The sequence below is a fragment of the Ambystoma mexicanum genome, chromosome 4q, assembly GCF_040938575.1.
Source record: "Ambystoma mexicanum isolate Mex_15411 chromosome 4q, UKY_AmexF1_1, whole genome shotgun sequence".
Classification (NCBI taxonomy): domain Eukaryota; kingdom Metazoa; phylum Chordata; class Amphibia; order Caudata; family Ambystomatidae; genus Ambystoma; species Ambystoma mexicanum.
This window is the reverse complement of record NC_090928.1, coordinates 185,665,812-185,690,314: the sequence shown is the minus strand read 5'-3', so window position 1 is coordinate 185,690,314 and position 24,503 is coordinate 185,665,812. Positions and strand designations below refer to the sequence as shown.

General features: G+C 41.0%; 1 protein-coding gene across 3 annotated transcripts in view; it reads right to left on the bottom strand.

Moving 5' to 3' along the window:
• Positions 1–1,248: 1,248 nt before the first annotated feature.
• Positions 1,249–24,503, bottom strand: part of RPS6KA2 (ribosomal protein S6 kinase A2) — a 1,317,456-nt gene continuing 1,294,201 nt past the window's right edge. For all 3 annotated transcript variants that reach the window (XM_069607706.1, XM_069607704.1, XM_069607705.1), the window contains one exon: positions 1,249–6,143. In XM_069607706.1, coding sequence (XP_069463807.1) covers positions 6,018–6,143 — 126 coding nt within the window. In that variant the 3' untranslated portion in view covers positions 1,249–6,017. The remainder of the gene's footprint in view (positions 6,144–24,503) is intronic.

The following is a 24,503-nucleotide window of genomic DNA, read 5'->3' as shown; positions in this document are numbered from 1 at the left end:
AAAGGAGTGGAAGGAGGAGGGAAAGATCAGGAGGGAGGAGAAGGGAATTGGAGGAAGTGGAGGTGGATAGGAAAAGATGGTGAGAGTACGGTGGATGGCCTACGAAAGTGGGGCAATCAGTAAGAGGAGCTGTGCGAGAGGGGAAGGCCAAGCCAGGGGTGCTGAAGCTGGGAGCAGGTGGGCGATCACGGCTGAGGAGGATGGTAAGAGCTCTGTAAAAATGCACCAATGGTTGACCAAGGTAAACCCTCTGTAGACATAACAGCAGACCAAAGCTATCTAAAAAGCATATTCTGGTCTTTTGAGCAGCTATTAGAACCATCATAGGAATCTACACAAACAATGGTGCCAGATCAGGGAAAGCGAGGCAGGAGAGCAGACCAACCCTTCCATCATCCTACTCTTGGCTGGTGGGCATACAGTGGCTGCAGCTTGAAAATTGACCCAAGTCAAATGGGGAAGAAATAACCGGTCAACCATCAGTTCAGTAACGACCGCCCAGGAAGTCCACTGTATGCTAGCATCCACCTGGAGGAATTCCTAGAACTCCTTTCCTTGGAGAATTGTAAATGACTGTTTGATAACTTTTGTGGGTAGTCCTCATCTGGTGATCTATCACCTAGTAGAACTGTGGACTCAGGACAACAGACACAGTCAGAGCATTGCTCTGCACCAATCAAAGACTGACCCACAAGTTCCTATTTCCCATGACCCTCACTCTTTTTCACAGGCAATTATCCATACTTTTTTTTAAATCTTACTCAAACTCACCTTGTGTGTACTCAAACCCACTTTTGAAAATGCAATTAATGTGTGCAAGTCCTCTGTTGAACCCCACTCTGTGATGGGTGCCAACATAACAGATATAGCCCTCAGTGACATTTAATGCTAAGGAATCAGACTGATCTCAAATATGTTGAAACTTACCTCTTTCACATCCTCTAAACCAGAGAGACCACCTCCCCGACTATCCTTTATCTTTCCTGATCTTCCAATCCTGTTCTGAATCTAAAGTTCCATCATTTTTACCTCCTCCTTTTGAATTTTGTAAAGTGCTACCAACCCATCCAGATACAGCCAGCACTGTATACAAGTTTAAACAAACAAATAATTGCACCAGTACCATAAAAGTCAAGCCTTTTTTTCCTTGCGCTGGTATGTAAATGTCGTCCTGCAAGCAGGGACTGAAATTATATATATTCATATTATACCTTTCTTATGAAATATTTCACATTGTCATGCAACACATTTTTTCCAGAGCCATTTTTTTAATTATTTTGCAGCATCGATTTACAAAACAATGATCAATATACAGCGCTGAAAGTTTCTGCAGGTAAACCATCAAATGGGTCTCGCTGCCTAGGTATACGAGGACGATTTACAAATCCCGACAGGGAATGAACAGTGTTGCATACCTCCTCGGAATGACTCCCGGATTTCCGCTCACTGATAAACGAGCATCAGGTGCCTTGCTATGGGCGACCTAGTTTGGGGTGCATTTGGTAAGGCTACATTCATCCAGGTGACGATACTCCAGGCCAAAAAGAGGCTAGCAATACTTTGCTTCATTGCACACAGAACATTACAGCAGAAACACAGAGACGTTAAATATATTTTTAAATTAACAGATAAACAATATAGATTTAAAAACAAAAAAAAATAGGCTTAAAACATTCAAGTTGTCCTGAAAAATACATTTCAGCTTCCAGTGCATTGGATCACGACATTCAGGTTTGATTTGCACATTTTGAGTCCAATCTGCATGTGTGTTGCATACTGTATATTGTACATCAGAGGTTTGCAACCTTTGGCTCTACAGACGTTTTGAACTACAACTCCCATCAGCCCCAACCTGCATAGTCAATGACGAGGATTCATAGGAGCCACATTCTAACCCTCCTGGCGGCCTGCAGTTTGCAGAGTTCCGTGGTATGTAGATGACATCCTGGACCATGGGAGACACACTGTTGTTGTACACTGGTACAGTTGTACTCTTTTCCTGGTAGCAAAAGGTTTGCTTGGCTCTCATTCGATGTCCAACAGGGTGATAAATGTACACATCTCGATGGACCCAGGCAATGTGAAGGGCACCTGTTTTGTTTGAGAGCACTAGCTGTTTCCTCAGAGATGGCGAGTTTTTGGACTATGGAGTTTTTGCCGCATTTTATGCAATTGTAGCAAAAGATAATGAGCATTTTGGGTCTGAATAGGCAATGCTGAGCGATGGGTGAACTTCCCTACAAGCGTTATTGCACTCAATGCACTTGAAAGCAAATTGGAAAGAGAGGTGCATCTTGATGGATGCTACTTGCTGATAAACAATATTAAGAATCGTTAAGTAATATCACTAATTACCCTCGTTGGGAGAAGGCTTGGTTGGACCTATGATTTTTTTTTTTTTTATGCACTCTTTCAGCCGAGGTAATAATTAGAAAAGGATATACTGCATGACATATGATTTATTTCTCCATATTCCAATATAAACAGCATCTTCCCTGGGACCCAATGTTATTGATATGGTAATAGGGAAATGCAGCGCTATGCATTCCAGTGAGCACTGGTTGTGTGGTGCAGTGGGTCTAGCCGGCATTCCTCTGGTTGTAGAATGAAGATTAGGAAGGTGAAGGGCGGCCCAAGTGCTAGCATGCAGAAATATCCAGTTCCAATCTAGAAGGGGTAGAGATTTACAAATTCTTGGGACCAACAGTTTTAGCAACTGGCCTGTTCTGCGAGGTCACAATTCAATTATTGATCAACAGTAAGGAAATCATACACCTAGTGCTGCACAGAGTACATTCCCAGCATAAAAGAGGCTAGCGCCTCATGCCTCCTCGTCCCCGCTCAACGTGTATGATCAGAATGAACTTGAAGCAGCACTACTTGGGCGATGTATTTACTGCTGATTAATACCTCAATTGTGTAGAAATGATCACATTTGAAAAAAAACAATGGAGAAATGACCACATTTTTTTTACCGATTTTTTCCGACATTTGGGGACACTTCACTGAAATATAGGGGTGGCTTAAGGGTAATAGTTAAGGTAGGGGGGAAGGTGGAGGGGAGTTCTCCCCCACCCCCGGCAAAAAATTGGGGTCATTTCTCCATTTGATCATTTCATGGTAATCCGTGAGAAGCATATATTGGTCCTACAAATAAAATATATTCCAAACTCTACTACTTACTTGGAATTGGATATGTATACTTATTAGGTAATGCAAAGTGCATGGCACCACCTTTCGTGGACATGTATTGGAATGACCGTAATGCCCTATTGCGATATTTGTTTGCTGTGATCGTGTCACTTTACTTTTGGTGCCTTATTACATAAAGTTTGCACCAGTGCAAGCATTGGAGCATAACCCTTTTACACCATGTTTTCTACATTTCTCCAGAGGCCGATAGCGCAAGGGAAACTCACTTCTCTTGGAAAACAAGACTATGCAGAGCACCAGTGGTTCAATACCATATCCCTTGCTTAGAGCCTGGACTCTGGCATCAAGCGGGAAATACAAAAAAGCTAGTACATGGTTTTTATTTTACTTTCCTAATAGGGAATTCAGCAATCAGGTCTTGCTCCAGTTCATTTTAAAACAAAGATTTTTGCACCAAATCAAAAATGGAGCAAATCGATTTTGCACAATGTGTTCTGCCTTCATAATAAAAACGTCAAGTAATGTTGGCCTTAATGTAGCCCATTATTTCACAATTAAAAAACAGACCAATATGTATTTGCTTTGCTATCGAAAGTATAGTGTGAAATAATTGTCTCCTTTCTTTCCATTGCAAACAACGTATGTGAAAAGGCCAAGCTACATTTAGAGCAACGCTGTGTGTTCCATTGTCTCTCACACACGCATCAAACACTGTGGAACCCTCCACCGCTATTTTGCTACAGTATGAATATGCTTATAGATTATGGCTTGGAGCAAAAATCCGGTTGCTTATCCCCTTTTTCTCAAGCACTAACCATCATGCCCAATGGATTTGCTCTAATCATTGTGCTCATGCCATTTTTAGTTTTGGCTATTAGGTGGCGCTTAAGCTCAACCCATGAGCTGAAACTATTGCATTGGAGTACAGGTATGGGGGAGATGATACATGAGGAGGGATGGACAGCCTGTTTGTGCTGTTTGATTATTTACCCACCCATTGAAGGCCCATGGTCACACAAGTTCATATGGCCGTTCCCAGCTACTACCTACCCCTCCTCACCCTAAACGCAGCCTCTCGGTATCTCTTTGAGCTTGCTCTACCAAGCACTAACATCAAACATTAACATGCCAGTGTTTTTCTAAGCAGCATGCTGGGAGGTAATGTCTTGATTGCAGCTGTAAGTGGGTACTGGTGTAATTACAATGTCTCAATCAAGTGTGCCTCCAACCACTTGATTTATATATCTCCCATGCACTTAAATCCTGTTAAAAGCAAGCAATGACAAATCCAACAGTTTGGATTTATGGCATTAGATAAGCATTTGCAAGGTACCTTCTCCCCCTATTTGACTGACCAAAGATTCGGGGCGTCTATCTGCATTTCAGCCTAAATCAATTTGCAACCTTGGAAATGAGGTGAAAATGGGCCAAATCACTAACAAATACCAACTGCAGATTCTGTAAGACCACCACAGTAGAGACCCTCAAACATTTCATCTTGACTTGTCCTGGGTTTGGGAAACCACAGCTGTGTTACTTGGGTGAAGTGCTACTGATATGTTTTGGCTCTGGCTTATGTGGGGTAACTCGGTGAAATTGATTTTGGCGTTGTATGCTTTTCTATGCGTTTTTTTTTAGGAAAATATTACGTTTTTCAAGTTTTAAATCTTTGCTTAGGGATGGAACTAAGCTATATTCTTTGTATCATTGATAACATGTGATACTATTTTTTTGAGTTTAGCTGAATTCCTTTTTCTGTTTTCTTTGTGAAAAGCTTACTTTTGTAGGCAAAACAATTTTAAAAAAATGGCAAGGTACTGACATCACATGCAAAGGTAATCACTCCATTTCCAGCTTTTGCAATTTTATGGCCAGGTAGTCTTTATATCAGTGCCTAGTAAATGCCCATGCCATGCCTACCCAAAAGCCCAAACTGTTGGCTTTTTGCCAATGATTGTTTTGTAACGTGGGGGTCCCTTGTTTGTGAAAGCCTTTCTTCTAGGAAGATATCTAAATGTCCACCTGTACTAACAGTTGAAGTGACTTCACAACCACGTAGGTCCTTTCCTCTACAAACTAGAACTAGAACAAGAAATAAGGCTAAGACATCACATAGCATGATTCCACATCCAGGATGAGAAAATTCCTAAAACCAACATAAATAAAACAAACAAAAAGCAGCATGTTTAACTTTCAAGTAGGCGAAGATACACATCTGTCCGAACTCCATCTGGAATAATGCCTATTGCTGGTTCCCGGGTAGTAATCTGCTTGCTCAGAAGCTTCTCTGAAGTTGTAGCAAATGTCAGAGCACAGCGTGCAGTCATTTTGCAGTACAGCTTTTAACACACTTCTCTAGTTTAATGACCTGAAAACATATTTCCTTCATTTACAAGAGCTGCCAATCATAGTGGTCAGAAAAATACACCCCTCACCCTCCCGCAAGATGGTGATGCAGATGACTCCCCCCCCCCCGTTTGAGGGCATCTAACAATTCAACATGTCACCCAGCCCTTGAAGAAGATTCGCTTTAAGACCATGACCGATCACAGCAGTTTGGGCAAAGACACAGAATGGCGGTGGTTAGGACACAACATAGTAGTTGTTGGGTGCTTTGATTTTAGTTTGACAGCTACGGCCGCAAAGAAGCAGCATTTGTCAGAATTGGCACAGAGTGATGTGGGAGGCAGTTGCAAAGCCAGGGTCCAGAATTGGAGTGCTTGCTAGGAGCCGATGGCGAGGCTGATGTTGCCATATTCTTCCAAACAATGTATGCGTCCGTCCTCCAAAGAACTGCCATTGAGTATCCAAACAACATTGCTTGAAAGAATCGCTGGGCTCTGGCTGGAGACCTTCCGCAGCTGCTACAACCGGGTTGAAGTCACTCTCTTCATTCCTCTCCGTTGAGCCAGGCTGGAGGACAGCACAGGTTCCAACTTGGGGGCTTGCGGCGTGCAGTTCAGGGCAAAGTAAGTAGCTGCCATTGCACCCTGCAGAATGAACACAAAAAACAATGTGTTAGGAGTTCACCAACATTTATTCTGGTCTTGCAAATAGGACTGCATAGCTTGGTTCTTTAGACAAACCGAACCCAATTTTTGAAGATAACTACTCACATGCATTCACTTACAAAAGATGCACCTTAAAAGATATATAAGGAAAAACATACATGGCTCCCTATTTCACTCTCTTGACCTTCTGCAAAGCTTAAGACCATTGCATTTTATTTGTGTTTAAGCATACTGTACTTGCCACGTTTTGTTTTTTTAAAATGTTATTTAAATACACTTAATGATAGGATATCAATAAGACATACGGTTGGTTCATACATACCTACACAGTACAACGTAGTTTGTTTACCATTACGTGATATTTACATCCATGTCATTGATGCGACCCCTGACTTCTTCATCCGCCCCCCCCCCTCGATCAACATCTCCCTTCTCTGAGAATGAGATAGCACCAATATCATATCTAGGATGAACACCTCTGTGGATCAGAAACAAATGAGGGATCACAGGCATTGCTCTTGAAGGTTGCTCTGCACTGCCCATCCATGACCTACTTCACATCATAACTTTGCTGAACCATGGAACTAGCACATACTTCAAGTCACTTTTTGGCCCTCATTACGACCCTGGCGGAGAGGGGTTTACGCCAGCGTAATGCATGGCGTACCTCTCCGCCAGATTACGACTTTCCGTAGCGCCATGGTGATTTTTACGGCCGGATTTTCCGGGCGGAAAAATCCATGGCGCTACGGGACCTCTTGTTAATTACGCCACCGTAATCTACGGTGGCGTAATTAACGCCTTCCCCACTCCCATTATACCCTATGGGGCAAAAATGGGAATGGGGAAGGGTAAATGGGGATTGGGGACTAACCGCCCCGCCAAGGTCGGAATGGGGCGGTGAGTCCGCCAACCCCCATGGCGGAGTTGGCAGCTCTGCGCCATGGACCATGGTGCAAATTGCACCATGGTCCTCCGCCAGGGTCGTAATGAGGCCCTTTGTCTATTTGCTGATACAGGGATCACTTTTGATAGGGATCAGGTTCAGGCTCAATCTAGCACGTACATGAAGTTGAATTATGGCTTTCACCCCCTTGGCGGGGGGTGAACATGGCCGGTAATGGCCCGCCAGCCCGGTGTGGGCTGTGGGCTGTTAGCGGCCATGTCTGCCAACCCGACAGCAGTGTGAAAGCCATTCAAATTATTGTTGCGAGTATGTTTTTGAGGAATGGAGATTCAGGGCCTCATTACACGGTAGGCGGTAAGGGTTAACTGTCACCGGTAATGGTACCGGTGACCGTTAACCCTTACCGCCTTACTACGAGGTCCCTTAGCGGGTTGGAGAATATAACGCCTGCTTTTTGCAGGTGTTAAAAACCAACCCGCTAAGGGACCTTGGTGCTAATTACGGCACCGCAAATGTGCGGTGCCGTAATTAGCACCTTCCCCATTCCCATTATGCCCTATGGGGCAAAAATGGGAATGGGGAAGGGCAATGGGGGAAGGGGGAATTACCGCCCCACCATCCTTGGAATAGGGCGGTAATTCCCCTTTCCACCAAGGCGGTGCCGGTATTTTACCGGCATGGACCAAGGTGCTATTAGCACTTTGGTCCACCGCCTACCGTGTAATGAGGCCCTTAGATGGGATGAGGGAAATTGGAAGATATATACTTGGGACAGGGTGACCAAGTGTGAATCAGTGTCAACTGTTTTCTCCAGAACCCTAGTGAAGGGTCCTAGTGAACCACTGAAATAGGTGGCAGCGGTGTTCCTTACGCTTTCCTTTGATTCACCTACTGATATCAGTGGTTACCCTGCCAAGGCAAATGTCCTTCCAAGATTGGAACGGAGTGGACATGAATATAGGGTACACAAGTTAATGACTCAAAGGAAGGAAACACCACACCAGAGATAGATCCTGTAGTCTTTACATTTTGTGGCCGTTAGGTAACGATTCATGCAATAGCAGGCACATAAATCCCCATAATCGTTAGATGGCAGTATTTGTTAGTCTCTACCATACAGGATCAGGGTCAACAGCAGAGTCACATTCTGTCACTGGGCTTACCGGGATGTTTTAACTCCCTTTTAGCTCGATCAGAAAACGTGCTTGTAGCCAAGTGTTGGCTGATTGGTAGCATTGGGAGGAGATCGCTGTAACGCTGTAATGCTTAGCTGGTTTCCACTGAGAATAGGTAGCATGTGCGGTCCATGTTTACAGGCTCAGTTGTGCCCTCTGGCTGCCATAGCCCTTGCAATTAGGTTCCTCATAGTTGCCCCAAGGGGAGCAGATCCCAAAGCTAGCGCTTTTTCCAAAGAAGCTAAGTCTGGGTAATTTTTACATCCAATGTAGAAGAAGGAAGAAATCCAGTACTCAGCGCCACCAATTTGAACGGCATTTAATTGTGTTGTATTGTCACACATTAAATGTTGAGATAAAGCCAATTAGTGATAACATGTTTCGGCTCCCTCAGAGCCTTTCTCAAATCTGGGCTAATAAAGCACCAAACATAATAAACAATACAACATATCTGAGATTATGTTACAAAAACATTGATTGGATTAACAAAGAAAATGCAAATATCAAAAACAAACGTTGTGTAATGGTTGGTATTAACAGATAAAAAACAAAATAATAAATAGACAGAGAGGCAGGGGTTGGTGAGGGGGCAGATGCAAAGGTATAGAGACAAAATGTTTTCCAAGATATATTAATCTTTAATACATTGTGCCAATAAACAAACAAACAGAAACAAAGCACCATACAATATGAGGAAAATGCCCAAAAAAAAGAGAGAAAGAAGAAAAGAAGGAAAAAATGAGAGAGACATTTTTAGTAATTATTGTGTTGGTCCAATTTGCATAAGTACAACCAAAAAGTCCAATTACCAGGTCCAGTGAAAGTGCCATAGTTGCGCTTACCCAAATTTCGATTAGCCGATCCAAAAGACAAAATGTCAGTATACCTGTAATGGGGTCAAACCCCAGAACTAAATCTGCAAATAGATAAACTCAAATTCAGGTATCGCAATAGCAATAGAAAGCGCCCACAAGTTTGAAAAACACGTTGAATCCGTTATCTTTAGATATGTATAAATAATGTTCAGATTAGACAGACTGAGTCTCTGTTATATCTCAAAGTTCGGTTCAAGTGTATGCACACTGTAATAGCAATCTATCCGAGAAACGCGTGTTGTACTTTCCGCGTGTGAATACATAGTTAGTTAAACAATACGTGAAACCACGATCCTTTTACCAGATTACAGAAATAACGCAACAAAAATAAATGCCATCAATCCTTAGTGTATCAAATAATTACAGAAGAACCGATGCACGACTGCAAAAAGCTTACCTTAACAACAAGCAAAGAAAATCACACGCGTTGGCAAGGGAACACAAACTGTTCCATGCACGCCATTTTAAGAAAGAACGCTAAGGCGCTGTCCATGGCAACGTGTCCCGCGTTGCTAAGGGATACTAGGTGACGTCAGACGTGCAAATGCGTCCGCCGTAAAAAGATGTCCTCTGTAGTCGGAGTGTCGGATGCCATTTTGAAGGTTAAAGCCCCAATGCAAAACCATGGCAACGCGTCTAGAGTTGTCATGGAAATGAGCATGTCAGTAAACGTACAAATACGTCTGCCGTGTAGGAGTTTATCACAGCGGAGCAAAGAAACTGCCATGAGTACAAGTATTCCAAGTAAAATCAAGACTGAATTATCCTTGGTGCATAGTAAATTAGTATCGTATGTGTGCTTGTTCGTGTTTGTTTAGTACCGTTGGAAACTGAACTGTCAACAGGTGTCTGGAAGTGGTATGCGTAATCGCTAACCAAGTGTGCCAAAAAATATCAATATTCACAGAAACGTTCAAAGTGGAGCCGCCACACTGAGTTAACTTGAATCTGGAGATGGCGGCTACCATAAATGGGATCAATATGAGCGCACGAAGATGGGAGTAAAATCTAGGTCTATTTAGGAGAATAATCATGATTGTGTTTTGTATTAAACTCAAATTTACAGAGTGGTTTGAGCGGAAAAAAATAGAACTTAGCGAGTGACATCATTCAAATATGCCAACATGTTGACAGAACAGGCATAATGGTTGGATGTGAACATACAAATATGTGTTGAGATATGATGACAAGTGTCGAAATACTGACCAAAAAAGAAGCTTCAGGAAAAAGTGGAAATGACTCTCTGAAATAGATTGGGTCCTAATAAGGATTGAAACACAGACAGAAAATGGGGCAACAATTAACCAATGTTACAAAAAATAAATAATTTCATTATCGCTGTTAAGGCCTGTGATAGTCGTGTTAAAGAAGCATATCATTCTGGCCTCAGCTCTTCTCAAAGTTTTCAACCTATCCCCACCCCTTTTATTCAGAAAAACCTGCTGCAATCCAATGAAACGGATATCTGATTTGTTGTGTAATTGGTGCACGGTTTGCCAGTGTGCCGCTAGTGGTAAGGATGGGTCCTGATTTCCAATTTTCGACAAATGTTCACGTATTCGGATTCTTAAGGGTCTCTTAGTGCTGCCAATGTATATTTTGTTGCAGACACATATGATGCAGTACACAACAAATTGAGTTTTACAATTAATGGTCTGTTTAATGGTCCATTGTTTCCCATTGGTATCTTGAAATTCCGTTGTGGGGGCATGAGCATATTTACATTGTGGACACATACCGCATTTTTTAAAACCCTGATCTTGATTATCAAGCCATGTTCCTTGGTTGGCTTGCTTAATGTCCGGTAACAAGGAGGGACTCAGGATGGATTTAAGTGTACTTGCCCTTGTATAGATCATCCGTGGATTTTCAGCTACAAACTTAAAAATGTTATCGTCCATTCTCAAAAGATGCCAATGTTTCCTAAGGACTTTTTGAATTCTACAGTGATCAGAACAGTACCAAGTGATGAAGCTAATTGCCATGTCCACTTCTGAGGTCCTTGTAGGTTGTTGCTCAAGGGTATCTTGTTGTTTCATTCTTTTAGATTTCTTGTATGCTCTTGTTATAGATTGGTTCGAGTAACCCCTGTTTCGAAAACGTTGTTGTTAAAGTACACACTCATCTTCAAATTTATCTTCACATTGACAATTATGGCGTTCTCTGGTATATTCTCCCGATGGTATGTTGAAGATGGTTGAGTTTGAATGACAGCTACTGGCATGGAATGTTGAATTGACTTCAGTTGGTTTTCTGAAAGTCCAAGTCTGTAGTTGATCTCCAAGAGAATGTATAGTTAAGTCTAAAAAGTTAATTGTCTTGCGATCACAAGACCCTGTAAATTGTATGTCAAAACTATTTTGGTTGAGATCTGTCACAAAATTCTGAAAATCATATGTGCTTCCATCAATGATACAAAAAAACGTCGTCTATATAGCGTGTCCACATCTTAATATGGGTCTTATAAAAGGGTTCAGAGTATACTGCTTTATCTTCTAACATGCCCATGAAAAGGTTTGCTAGTGCTGGGGCAAATTTCACGCCCATTGCCACCGCTTTGGTTTGTTGATAAAGCTGATTATCAAAGGTAAAGATGTTGAGATCCAGAGTGAGCTGTAACATTTCCTTGATCATTAGTAAATGGTTATAAAAAGAAGCCGATTCATGTCTGAAAGTGTAATCAACTGTTGCCATAGCCCATTTATGTTGAATGGAGGTATATAGTGCCTTCACATTAAGAGTTGCCAGAAAAAAGGTTTTATGGCAAGTACATTTTTGTAATTTCTGGATAAGGCTCGTTGAGTCACGTAGAATTGAAAACAAAAGACTAGCCCTCGGTTTGAGGATATGGTCAAGATACTCTGCAATGTTTTCAGTCACCCAACCAATGCCACTCATGATTGGGTGCCCCTCTGGTATCATGTCATAGGTCTTATGGATCTTAGGCAAGAAATACATTGTTGGAGTTACAGGTTGCTTGATGGAAAGAAAGGCACGTTCTTCATCGGTGATTAAACCTTTTCTATGCCATATCAAAATATGGGTTTCTACTTGTTGTACTGCTGTAGATTTAGAATCACCAGACCTTCGGATATAGCAATCAGGGGTGTTCAGGTGTAGAGATGCCATTGTTAAGTAGTCCTCCCGATTCATTATAACAATGTTCCCCCCGTTATCTGCCTCCTTGATCACTATTTGAGTATCTGTTTTCAAAGATTGGAGAGCTATTTTTTCTCCTGCTGTCAGATTATTAATTGTTCTCTTGTATTTGGTTCTGCATTGATTCAATTTGTAAAAGTCACGTGAGACTGCTTGGTAGAAAGTGTCAATAAAGTTGTCAGGTGCCAGTTGAGGCACGAATTTGGATTTCACTTTAAGTTCTTGCGTAACCATTGTATCGGAGTGAATTTTGAGGTCATCCAACAAGTGAAGCATTTGATATTGATCATCCTCAATGAGTGACCGTATTAAGAAAGTATCTTCAATATCTTGGATTGACATGTCACTGATTGGTATGTCTGGTTCCTTTGGTTGAAAATCCCCTGGGGCTTTGGTTGCAAACATTTTTTTTAGTTTCAGTTTTCTGATAAATTTAAATACATCTATATGAATATCCACTTGACTGAAGCTACTTGATGGAGCAAAAGACAATCCTTTGTTCAAAAGAGATCTTTCATTGGGAGATATATCCCTGTGAGACAAATTGAGGACTAGGTCTTCTTTCACTTGATGTTGCTCACTTCCTTGGAACTGGCTCTTGTGTGTCGCTTGTTTTTCTGTGATGCCTCTGCGTTGTCCTTGCTTCCTGCCCCCCCCCGCCTTCCTCTCCTCCTAGGACTGTAGGCAGGGCATTGTTGTCTGTGGGCAGTTGAAAACGGACTGTTTTCTGAGTGAAATTATGATTGCCTTTCTTATATCTTTTGATCTGGTTCATGTAACCACCTGGCTCATGTGATCCTGAGCCTGAACTTTCTTGATTGTCCGTTTCAGAGTCAGCATCTGAGCTAGCTGATGAGGTATTGGGAGTTGAGTTTCTGGAAGATGATCTAAAACTTGAGTCATATTTGGTTTGAAATGTGTATACACGATCTTCTCTGTAGTCTCGTTCATCTCTATAAGATTTCCTCAGTTTCCTAATTTTCACTTCCTCCGTTCAAATTGGTGGTGCTGAGTACTGGATTTGTCAGATGCTGACTCTGAAACAGACAATCAAGAAAGTTCAGGCTCAAGATCACATGAACGATTAATAATCTGACAGCAGGAGAAAAAATAGCTCTCCAATCTTTGAAAACAGATACTCAAATAGTGATCAAGGAGGTAGATAAGGGGGGGAACATTGTTATAATGAATCGGGAGGACTACTTAACAATGGCGTCTCTACATCTGAACACCCCTGATTGCTATATCCGAACGTCTGGTGATTCTAAATCTACAGCAGTACAACAAGTAGAAACCCATATTTTGATGTGGCATAGAAAAGGTTTAATCACCGATGAAGAACGTGCCTTTCTTTCCATCAAGCAACCTGTAACTCCAACGATGTATTTCTTGCCTAAGATCCATAAGAACTATGACATGATACCAGAGGGTCGCCCAATCATGAGTGGCATTGGTTGGGTGACTGAAAACATTGCAGAGTATCTTGACCATATCCTCAAACCGAGGGCTAGTCTTTTGTTTTCATACCTACGTGACTCAACAAGCCTTATCCAGAAATTACAAAAATGTACTTGGCATAAAACCTTTTTTCTGGCAACTCTTGATGTGAAGGCACTATATACCTCCATTCAACATAAATGGGCTATGGCAACACTTGATTACACTTTCAGACATGAATCTGCTTCTTTTTATAACCATTTACTAATGATCAAGGAAATGTTACAGCTCACTCTGGATCTGAACATCTTTACCTTTGATAATCAGCTTTATCAACAAACCAAAGGGGTGGCAATGGGCGTGAAATTTGCCCCAGCACTAGCAAACCTTTTCATGGGCATGTTAGAAGTAAAGCAGTATACTCAGAACCCTTTCATAAGACCCAGATAAAGATGTGGACACGCTATATAGACAACATTTTTTGTATCATTGATGGAAGCACAGATGATTTTCAGAATTTGGTGACAGATCTCAACCAAAATGGTTTTGACATACAATTTACAGGGTCTTGTGATCGCAAGACAATTAACTTTTTAGACTTAACCATACAGTCTCTTGGAGATCAACTACAGACTTGGACTTTCAGAAAACCAACTGAAGTCAATTCAACATTGCATGCCAGTAGCTGTCATTCAAACTCAACCATGTTCAACATACCATCGGGAGAATATACCAGAGCACGCCGTAATTCTCAATGTGAAGATAAATTTGAAGATGAGTGTGTACTTTTACAACAATGTTTTCGAAACAGGGGTTACTCGAACCAATCTATAACAAGAGCATACAAGAAATCTAAAATAATGAAACAACAAGATACCCTTGAGCAACAACCTAAAAGGACCTCAGAATTGGACATGACAATTAGCTTTATCACTTGGTACTGTTCTGATCACCGTAGAATTCAAAAAGTCCTTAGGAAACATTGGCATCTTTTGAGAATGGACGATCACATTTGTAAGTTTGTAGCTGAAAATCCACTGATGATCTATACAAGGGCAAGTACACTTAAATCCATCCTGAGTCACTCCTTGTTACCGGATATTAAGCAAGCCAACCAAGGAACATGGCTTGATACTCAAGATCAGGGTTTTAGAAAATGCGGTATATGTCCACAACCTAAATATGCTCATGCCCCCACAACGGAATTTCAAGATACCAATGGGAAACAATGGACAATTAAACAGACCATTAATTGTAAAACTCAATTCGTTGTGTACTGCATCATATGTGTCTGCAACAAAATATACATTGGCAGCACTAAGAGACCCTTAAGAATCCGAATACGTGAACATTTGTCGAAAATTGGAAGTCAGGACCCATCCTTACCACTAGCGGCACACTGGCAAACCGTGCACCAATTACACAACAAATCAGATATCCGTTTCATTGGATTGCAGCAGGTTTTTCTGAATAAAAGGGGTGGGGATAGGTTGAAAACTTTGAGAAGAGCTGAGGCCAGAATGATATGCTTCTTTAACACGACTATCACAGGCCTTAACAGCGATAATGAAATTATTTCTTTTTTGTAACATTGGGTAATTGTTGCCCCATTTTCTGTCTGTGTTTCAATCCTTATTAGGACCCAATCTATTTCAGAGAGTCATTTCCACTTTTTCCTGAAGCTTCTTTTTTGGTCAGTATTTCGACACTTGTCATCATATCTCAACACATATTTGTATGTTCACATCCAACCATTATGCCTGTTCTGTCAACATGTTGGCATATTTGAATGATGTCACTTGCTAAGTTCTATTTTATTCTGCTCGAACCACTCTGTAAATTTGAGTTTAATACAAAACACAATCATGATTATTCTCCTAAATAGACATAGATTTTACTCCCATCTTCGTGCGCTCATATTGATCCCACTTATGGTAGCCGCCATCTCCAGATTCAAGTTAACTCAGTGTGGCAGCTCCACTTTGAACGTTTCTGTGAATATTGATATTTTTTGGCACACTTGGTTAGCGATTACGCATACCACTTCCAGACACCTGTTGACAGTTCAGTTTCCAACGGTACTAAACAAACACGAACGAGCACACATACGATACTAATTTACTATACACCAAGGATAATTCAGTCTTGATTTTACTTGGAATACTTGTACTCATGGCAGTTTCTTTGCTCCGCTGTGATAAACTCCTACATGGCAGACATATTTGTACGTTTACTGACACGCTCATTTCCATGACAACTCTAGACGCGTTGCCATGGTTTTGGATTGGGGCTTTAACCTTCAAAATGGCATCCAACACTCCGACTATAGAGGACATCTTTTTACGGCAGACGCATTCGCACGTCTGATGTCATCTAGTATCCCGTAGCAACGCGGGACACGTTGCCATGGACAGCGCCTTAGCGTTCTTTCTTAAAATGGCGTGCATGGAACAGTTCGTGTTCCCTTGCCAACGTGTGTGATTTTCTTTGCTTGTTGTTAAGGTAAGCTTTTTGCAGTCGTGCATTGGTTCTTCGGTAATTATTTGATACGCTAAAGATTGATGGCATTTATTTTTGTTGCGTTATTTCTTTAATCTGGTAAAAGGATTGTGGTTTCACGTATTGTTTAGTTAACTATATATTCTCACGCGGAAAGTACAACACGCGTGTCTCGGATAGATTGCTATTACAGTGTGCATACACTTGAAGCGAACTTTGAGATATAACAGAGACTCAGTCTGTCTAATCTGAACATTATTTATACATATCTAAAGATAACGGATTCAACGTGTTTTTCAAACTTATGGGCGCTTTCTATTGCTATAGCGATACCTGAATTTGAGTTTATCTATATGCAGATTTAGTTCTGGGGATTTGACCCCGTTACAGGTATACTGACATTTTGTCTTTTGGATCGGCTAATCGAAATTTGGGTAAGCGCAACTATGGCACTTTCACTGGACCTGATAATTGGACTTTTTGGTTGTACTTATGCAAATTGGACTAAAAATTTCTCTCTCATTTTTCCTTCTTTTCTCCTTTCTCTCCTTTTTTTGCATTTTCCTCATATTGTATGGTGCTTTGTTTCTGTTTGTTTGTTTATTGACACAATGTATTAACGATTAATATATCTTGGAAAACATTTTGTCTCTATACCTTTGCATCCGCCCCCTCACCAACCCCTGCCTCTCTGTCTATTTATTATTTTGTTTTTTATCTGTTAATACCATCCATTACACAACGTTTGTTTTTGATATTTGCATTTCTTTGTTAATCCAATCAATGTTTTTGTAACATAATCTCTGATATGTTGTATTGTTTATTATGTTTGGTGCTTTATTAGACCAGATTTGAGAAAGGCTCCGAGGGAGCCGAAACATGTTATCACTAATGGGCTTTATCTCAACATTTAATGTGTGACAATACAACACAATTAAATGCCGTTCAAATTGGTCGCACTGAGTACTGGATTTCTTCCTTCTTCTACATTATATGTGGTGACGGTTAGGCTTTACCACCGTCTGAATCCAGAAACCTGTGACACCCACTTACTCACAGATGCAAATGTATTGATATCAGCTTCTCTATTGTCTCAAATTGGGATTGTAAGGTGTCACCTCACAGAGCAGCTTTCTTCAAAGCCAGATTACCCTCTTAATTTTTACATCCACTAATGTCAGAGAGCTTCAGCGTTTCCTGGTTTGAGCTGCCAACAGCTTGTCTGCTGCATCAGCAGGGCCACAGCAGAACTATAGAGCTTTTTCTGCATACGGGTCAAGGGCAGGAGAGGAACCCGGTAGAAATCAGCTACAACATGCAAAAGGGCTAGGTCTGGAAAGCTGGGGGATGTTTCTTACCTTTCTGGTCAGGTGGAGGTGGAGCCTTGACGGCAGAGGGGTGCACATAATTCCAGTGATGTAAACAGCTAAGGAGATGGCCCTTTCAATGTATGCTGAAGGGCAGGGTGGTACAGTTAGACATAGTAGTTTGGCTTCATGATGTAAGGATATTTGGCGTGTTACAGTACACAGTACAGCAATACTGCACAAGTAGCATTTTTTTTTTGCAGCACCACCACAAGGGTGCGGTGCATTGCTATATGGGTTAGCAGATTAACAAGGAAAGACAGACTATTCAGTCAAAAACGATTTTAACATATAAGATGCAAATCTATTTTTACAGTTAAAAGCACACGTGTTCATTTAAAAATGCACACTATTTTTCACCTGAAATGCCTATATTGCTAGAGACACATTTGAAAATTAACAGCTAACATATTAACCATTAACCCGACTAATAAAACCTTATTTTAATATAACTCACTAATAAAATGTGTTCTCTACTGCAGAATTAGGCATACTTTGAAAACCAGTTAAATGAGTGTGCAGATTTTTTTCCTCTCTTCTCTGCCTGATTATCCGTGTTGTTGTGCACAGTAACTGCAGGAGGAAGGAAGTCAGATTTGCAACAATTGCAAATGTATAAGCAAAGCTATTGTTGAAGAGTAGGAGGATGAGAGATGATGGATTTCATTGGAACACGTCATAAAGAGGGCTGAGAGGAAAGTTTTAGTGGGCAGTAGCAGGGAAAAAGACAGGCAGACATCTTTCTGCACTACTGGGGAGAAGACCTGGCTGTGGGGGTGTCCTGCTGCAGTCGAGACTGGGGAAAGCTGAAAGAATTACCTTTCCACTGGCAGAGGCAGTCCTATCTGAAAAAGCTGAGAATTCCAGGCAATGACCCCGGCTTGAGAAGGCAAGCGTTCCTTTTTGCTGGAATTAAGCCAAGAGAGCCACATTCACAGAGAGAAGCCTCTGAACAGATAAGGTAATTACCTAACTGGGGGAGCTGTGTGTGTGCACGAAAGTATGCAGTCAGTGTAGAAAAATGAAAGTCCCGTGCGTGTCTTAATCAAGTGCTAATGTTGCAATTTAAGTTCTGTTCTCCGCCACTATAATTGCAGTGTGTCATTGAAAATGCTTTGATTGTTCCATTTTATTGCTGTAAAGAATGAGATCATGTCTAAATGCAACTTTTATAATACAGAAAATATTTGAAAACAGACGGGTGGTTTATTTTCTATTTACCATTACAATGCCAATGATGTGGGGAGATTTTTAAACAGTGCAATGGTCATTTTAAGACAGATGTGTGTATGTCAGAATCAGTATGAATAATTGTGAGTGACTGTAGTATAACTTGTTGGAGGTACATGAGCCAACGGGAAGAGAGACTCTCTGAACATAGCTCCCTACCGTATATAAGGTAGTGGAAATTACCACAAGACTACCACATATAGCTCTCTGTCGTAAATAAGTCAGTGAGTTTGCCCATGGTGGCGCACCAACACTATCACTGGAAATTGTGGTATCTCTAGAATGCAGGTCTGAGGTCTCTCTAGTGATCACACGAAAAATCTAAGCGAAGATAAGGGATTCTGGACATTGGGGCCACAAATAAAAAAAGGGAATTATGCTCACCAAAATACCACCAACCACGTATACCAAATATGCAGGTCTGGGTGCTGAAATAATGCATGTCCATTGTATTATTGTTGCACATGGCCAAATCTGAATACAAAGAGTGATTATTGCTAAGTTATTTTTCGGCGGTAATAAAATACCGTCAGGCCCCAAATCTCCACAAAATACCCTACATATTTATGGTGCGTTGCAGGCCGGGAAAGTGATCATAGAGTACCTACTGGGCGTGGCAAGCGTGTCTCACACTGCCATTTGCACATTAAAGGGAACCCATTTTATAATAGCAGTGTGCCACTAAAAACGAATTTCAGAATGTCACAAAGGGAAACCACATTCTCAGATCTAGTGCAATATTTAGAGGCAAAGTTATTTGCACATGGGAATTGGTCTTCGAACAGTACCTTAGAATGGAGTAACCGCATTCAGGGTGAGGTGCAGAAAGAAAAACTAGACAATATTTTTGCAGAAGGCAGCATAATTCAGGTCTGCCTTACAAGATTATTGAATGCAGCCGATAAAAGTGCAGAGAAAGACTGTTTAATACGGCTATGCGGCAAAATATGGTTTATTTTAAACAAGTCCCTGCGAATGCAAGAGAATGATACTCAGCTAATTAACAGGTTAAAGACTGAATTAGATGGGGCAAGTAAAAATCAGGAAATGTTGAGAGCAGAATTGGATGTATGCCAAAAAGACATGCAATTAAAATGCAGAGACTTTGATACTCAGTTATCCAAAAGCAAGAAACAATTTGAAGATAGTGAGCAAGAATTGACACACTTAAAAGCCTTAGTGGATCACATTAGGCAGGATAAAGATGAGGTTGTTTCAGAAATGCAGATTTTACAAAAAGAACATTGCGAAAAAGAAGGTGATCTCCAGAGTGTAGAACAAGAAATGATTAAAATGATCCAAGAAAGAGACAAGAGAAGTAAAGAGTTCAATGAATGCCAAATGCAAATGTGCGATATGCAGGAGGCAATTAATAAAATGAGTGATGAAAATAATTATTTGCATGATGAAGCCAACAGACTCCTTAAAAAGTGTAAGGACTTAGAACAGCAAATGTGCATTCCCAGGTCCCAGGAGAGGCGGCAGGGTACCACATTCAATGGAGTGGAGGTGAATTCTAGCTCTGCCCAAAGAGCTAGTGCCCCAGTGACTGGGCCGGTGACTGAACTTGGTTGCAGCGCCCTTGGGGGATTTGATACTCCCATTGGGGGCAGCCACCAATCTCATACACCTGAAAACAGGATTGAATCACAAAATAGTGCAATTCCATGCATTGCAACAAGTAGCCCCATAAAAATAATGAAATCCATTAAAGCCCTGATCAAACCATTTAAAAAGGGAGGTGAATGCTGCATTGAGGATCACTTAGAAGCGGTGCATGACATTTTTAAAGCGCTCCAGATACCTAAGGAACAGTACAGACAATATTTTCATTTAACTTTAGATGCCCCGACGGCCAGCATCATAAGGGGATTAAATGAACAGCAGAATATGACATGGCTGGAGTTTGAAAAAGAAATTAGGCGTCATTTTTCTCCTTTTCAGTCATTGCAGGAGGCAAAGAAAGTCGCGTACACTATTACTGCTGGACCTAATACATCACCTCGCCAATTTTTACAAGACTTAAAAAGAGCATTCTCTCGCTTTGATGTATCTTTTGACTCAAATTCCAATGAGTTTAAAACCGCATACTTCTATGGGCTACAGAAAGACATCATATCCCAATTGGTCCGTGAATTTGACCGTGACAAGTCCCTTGAATGGATTGTACATCAAAGCACCAAGCTATATGAGGTACTCTATTGTCAGGGTAGAGAAAGTGATAAAATGAAAGATACTAGGCCTAAATCTAAAGAACCCTCAGCCACAGTAATGGAAATCAGGTCAGCCAAAATGTCCCTTGAGTCTGCTCAAAGCCAAGGTAAAAATAATGTGACACCTGAACAAAGGGGTAATCAACAAAGATCGCCATTTCCTGTACCAATGTTCCAATCACATGATCCTAGTAATAGAGAGAGCTACATCAGCCCTAGATATTTAGGAGATAGACCCCGGGTAAGATACCGGTCTGATATGGCAGGTATGAACCATAACCAGAGACAAAATCAAGATCAAAGAAATGATGGTCCCTACCAGTCATTGGGGACACAGAGCAGATTTGATCCCAGCACCATGATATATGGTAATCAGGATAGGCCCCGATATGTGGATCGATTTACTGATAATGGAAATCAACATAGGGGCCAGTACCCACAATCTGAGAGACAGGACATGAAGCAAAACGTGAACTACAGTCCACGCCAGTACAATGATTCCCCACCAGGGGACCATAATCAAAGGATGGGTGCAACCCGCTCCCCTCCACAAATGAATCAAGAGTTCAGAAACCATCCCAACCGGTATCAATCACCTGAGAGGTATCAGAATAGATCCAATCAGGGGGAAAACAACCAATATCGACCTAGGCCACAGAAAGAGGATCCTAGAGAGGTGGAAAGGTTCCAATGCCTTGAGGCCCAAGTGAAAATGTTAGCTGAGCAAATAGGAAAGCTCTATACAGCGCAAAAACAACCTTCCAAAGAGGGGGCTGATGGCCATAGCAATGACCGGGGGGCTTCCGAAAAGTGACTAAGTACTCATGATAACTGCAGTGCCAAAATGACAGATTGCTCTGATATAACTTTGCATAACGACTCTGAGATGACTAATGGATTAAAAATGAAAGTACCAGTAAATGAAATTGTGATAGAAAGTGCAAATAATTCTAAAAAAGAGGTACGGTTTAACTTAGAGCTAAATAAAACAGTAAAGATTTGCACAAATGAAAGAGAAACATTAGGAATTCCAAAAGAACAAAGGGACAGATTTAAGAAAAATGACTCATGCATGGGGAATACCAGTGAACAGGGAGTAAGTGGGGATGCCATAGCTCCTTCCCTGGGCAAGCAAAACAATGACCAAACACAGACAGAAAAAGGAAATACTCACAAGGAGGGTACAAGTCAATCACCTGAAAAATTCTTTGAGCCACATATTTTTGAAGAGGCTGAAAGGGCTGGTATTACACTAAATGATCACAAATGCACAGAATTAAAAAATGACAAATTGCTGAATGATGTTGTTACACATGTTCAGTTGGAAGGTTGTAATGTGGTCTCTGATGTTACCCAGATGGATGGGCGAACGGTGGCCACACTCCAAAAAACCTCTGAACATGGAGAAATGAATAAAATATCTCGCACAGAAATGGGTAAAAAGGAGGGAAAAATGTCTTTTCATTTACCAATGTGCTTAGCCAAAAGTGAAAAAGACCTGAGAAAGGTGAGCCCTGAAATCAGTAAGAATTCACATTTCTTATGTGTATTAGAGGAAGTTGAGGACAGATATTATGCACCCATCACTGTAGAAGAAAAATGCCACACCTTTGCTATGATTGACACTGGCGCACAGGCCACAATTATGTCCAAGGAGCTGGTAAAGAGTATCAATGAAGGGAGGCCTCCACAGAGTCAGATCACAGTGAAGGCAAATCAAGGCCCAGTACATAACTTTAATGGGGAGGAGGTGCCCATCATAGGTGTAACTGAGGTTGACATAAAAATAGGAAAGCACAGAATGAAACAAGAGGTATTGATCACATCTATTTGTGAAATTCCATTTCTGATGGGGACAGATTGCCTGAAAAGATTGTCTCCTCTCATAGATGGGGTGAATGGAGTGCTGTGGTCCTTAACCAAAAAACCATTGAGGCCTAAGAAACTAAAATCACAAAACAGCAATATAAAAGAATGTCACACCGTTGCCAAAACAAATGATGCTGTGGAGGTATATCTCCAGAATAGCTGCATACCTAGTGTCACTGTTATATTAATGTGTCAAGACAAAGATCAGAGCGACAATGAAAAACTACCTGTACAAATATACTTGGACCCAAGGAAAGATTGGCAGACTGCCATAGATGAGTACACATTACGTTTCTACTTAAAAGAGAATACATGCAAACAGAATATTGTTCCTAAAACAGATTCAGAAAAACACATTACCACTCTGGCAGAGATACACATGGAAGATGAGCAACCATGGGTTCACGTTGGTATAAATGATTATCTTAAAACAATAAAAGCCACCTTAGCGCTTGAACATGAAAGGAGTTTCATTAATGAGAAATTGTTGCAAAAAATTATGGAGAGGGAAGAAATCCCGAAATTTAGGATTAAAAACCAATATGTTTCTGGGTTGGACAGTCCAGATTTTGAAAACCGAATTACAGGCAGATGCATGCTTAAAATTAGTATTGGGCAGAAAACAATTTACCATAATGTATGGATAGTGAGTGGAGCACAAAATGAATTTTACATGGGCAATGACATCATGCACAGAATGTGTATGGTGTTAGATTTCCTTAATCAAAAAATATGGTCACGCCTAGGTGGGCCGGCGCCTGAATTTGAAGACAAAAGAAGGGCTTATCATTGTGCACAACTAGTTCCTTATGCAGTCGAATTACAAATGAGGAAAAATACTATTGTTCCTGCATTTACAAAACAGTTTGCAATAACACTGAAATGCAAAAATGGACAGCAGATGAAAGGTTCTGATGCATTTGTATGCCTGAATGAATCCATAAAACAGCAAGGCCTGGATTATGAATACATTCCATTGGTAGACATCGGTGAGGGATCTGTAAAAATCATGGTAAATAATAAAGGTTGTCAGGACGTTCATTTAGAGGAAAACTCCCCATTAGGAATGGCCATACAAAAATCACATTATACGGCAGATTTAAATAACATGGTGATTGGGAATATTCCTGAAAAATATGTAGATGCCAAGGGCGAGTTGCCAGAACACCTGGACTCTCAGCCCAAAGGAATATTTAAAATTCACTCTGTGTATCCTTATGATTCAAATGAGACAGTGTGCTGCCATCAAGAGGATTGCATAATATTTAATTTAAATGAAAATGAAACAGGAAATCAGCCCATTGAAGTGGAAGCTGATATGCCAAAATATTTGAAAGTGGCAGCTCTACAAAAAGACACAGCCACACAGTTAGAGGAAAGCGCTGAGATTCCTTTACCAGAAGAGTTTCCAGAATTTTCCAGAATGGTAGAAGAGCAGATCTCCTTAGCGGATGCATGTAACAGCGATGAGGATCGACGCAATCTGAGGGAAATATTTATGGAGTTTAAGGATGTATTTGCAAAAGATGCTTATGATTGTGGTTTAACTGATTTACATGTGGCCACACTACCAGAAGGTTGTAGCAGAAATCCAGTGTTTGTACGCCA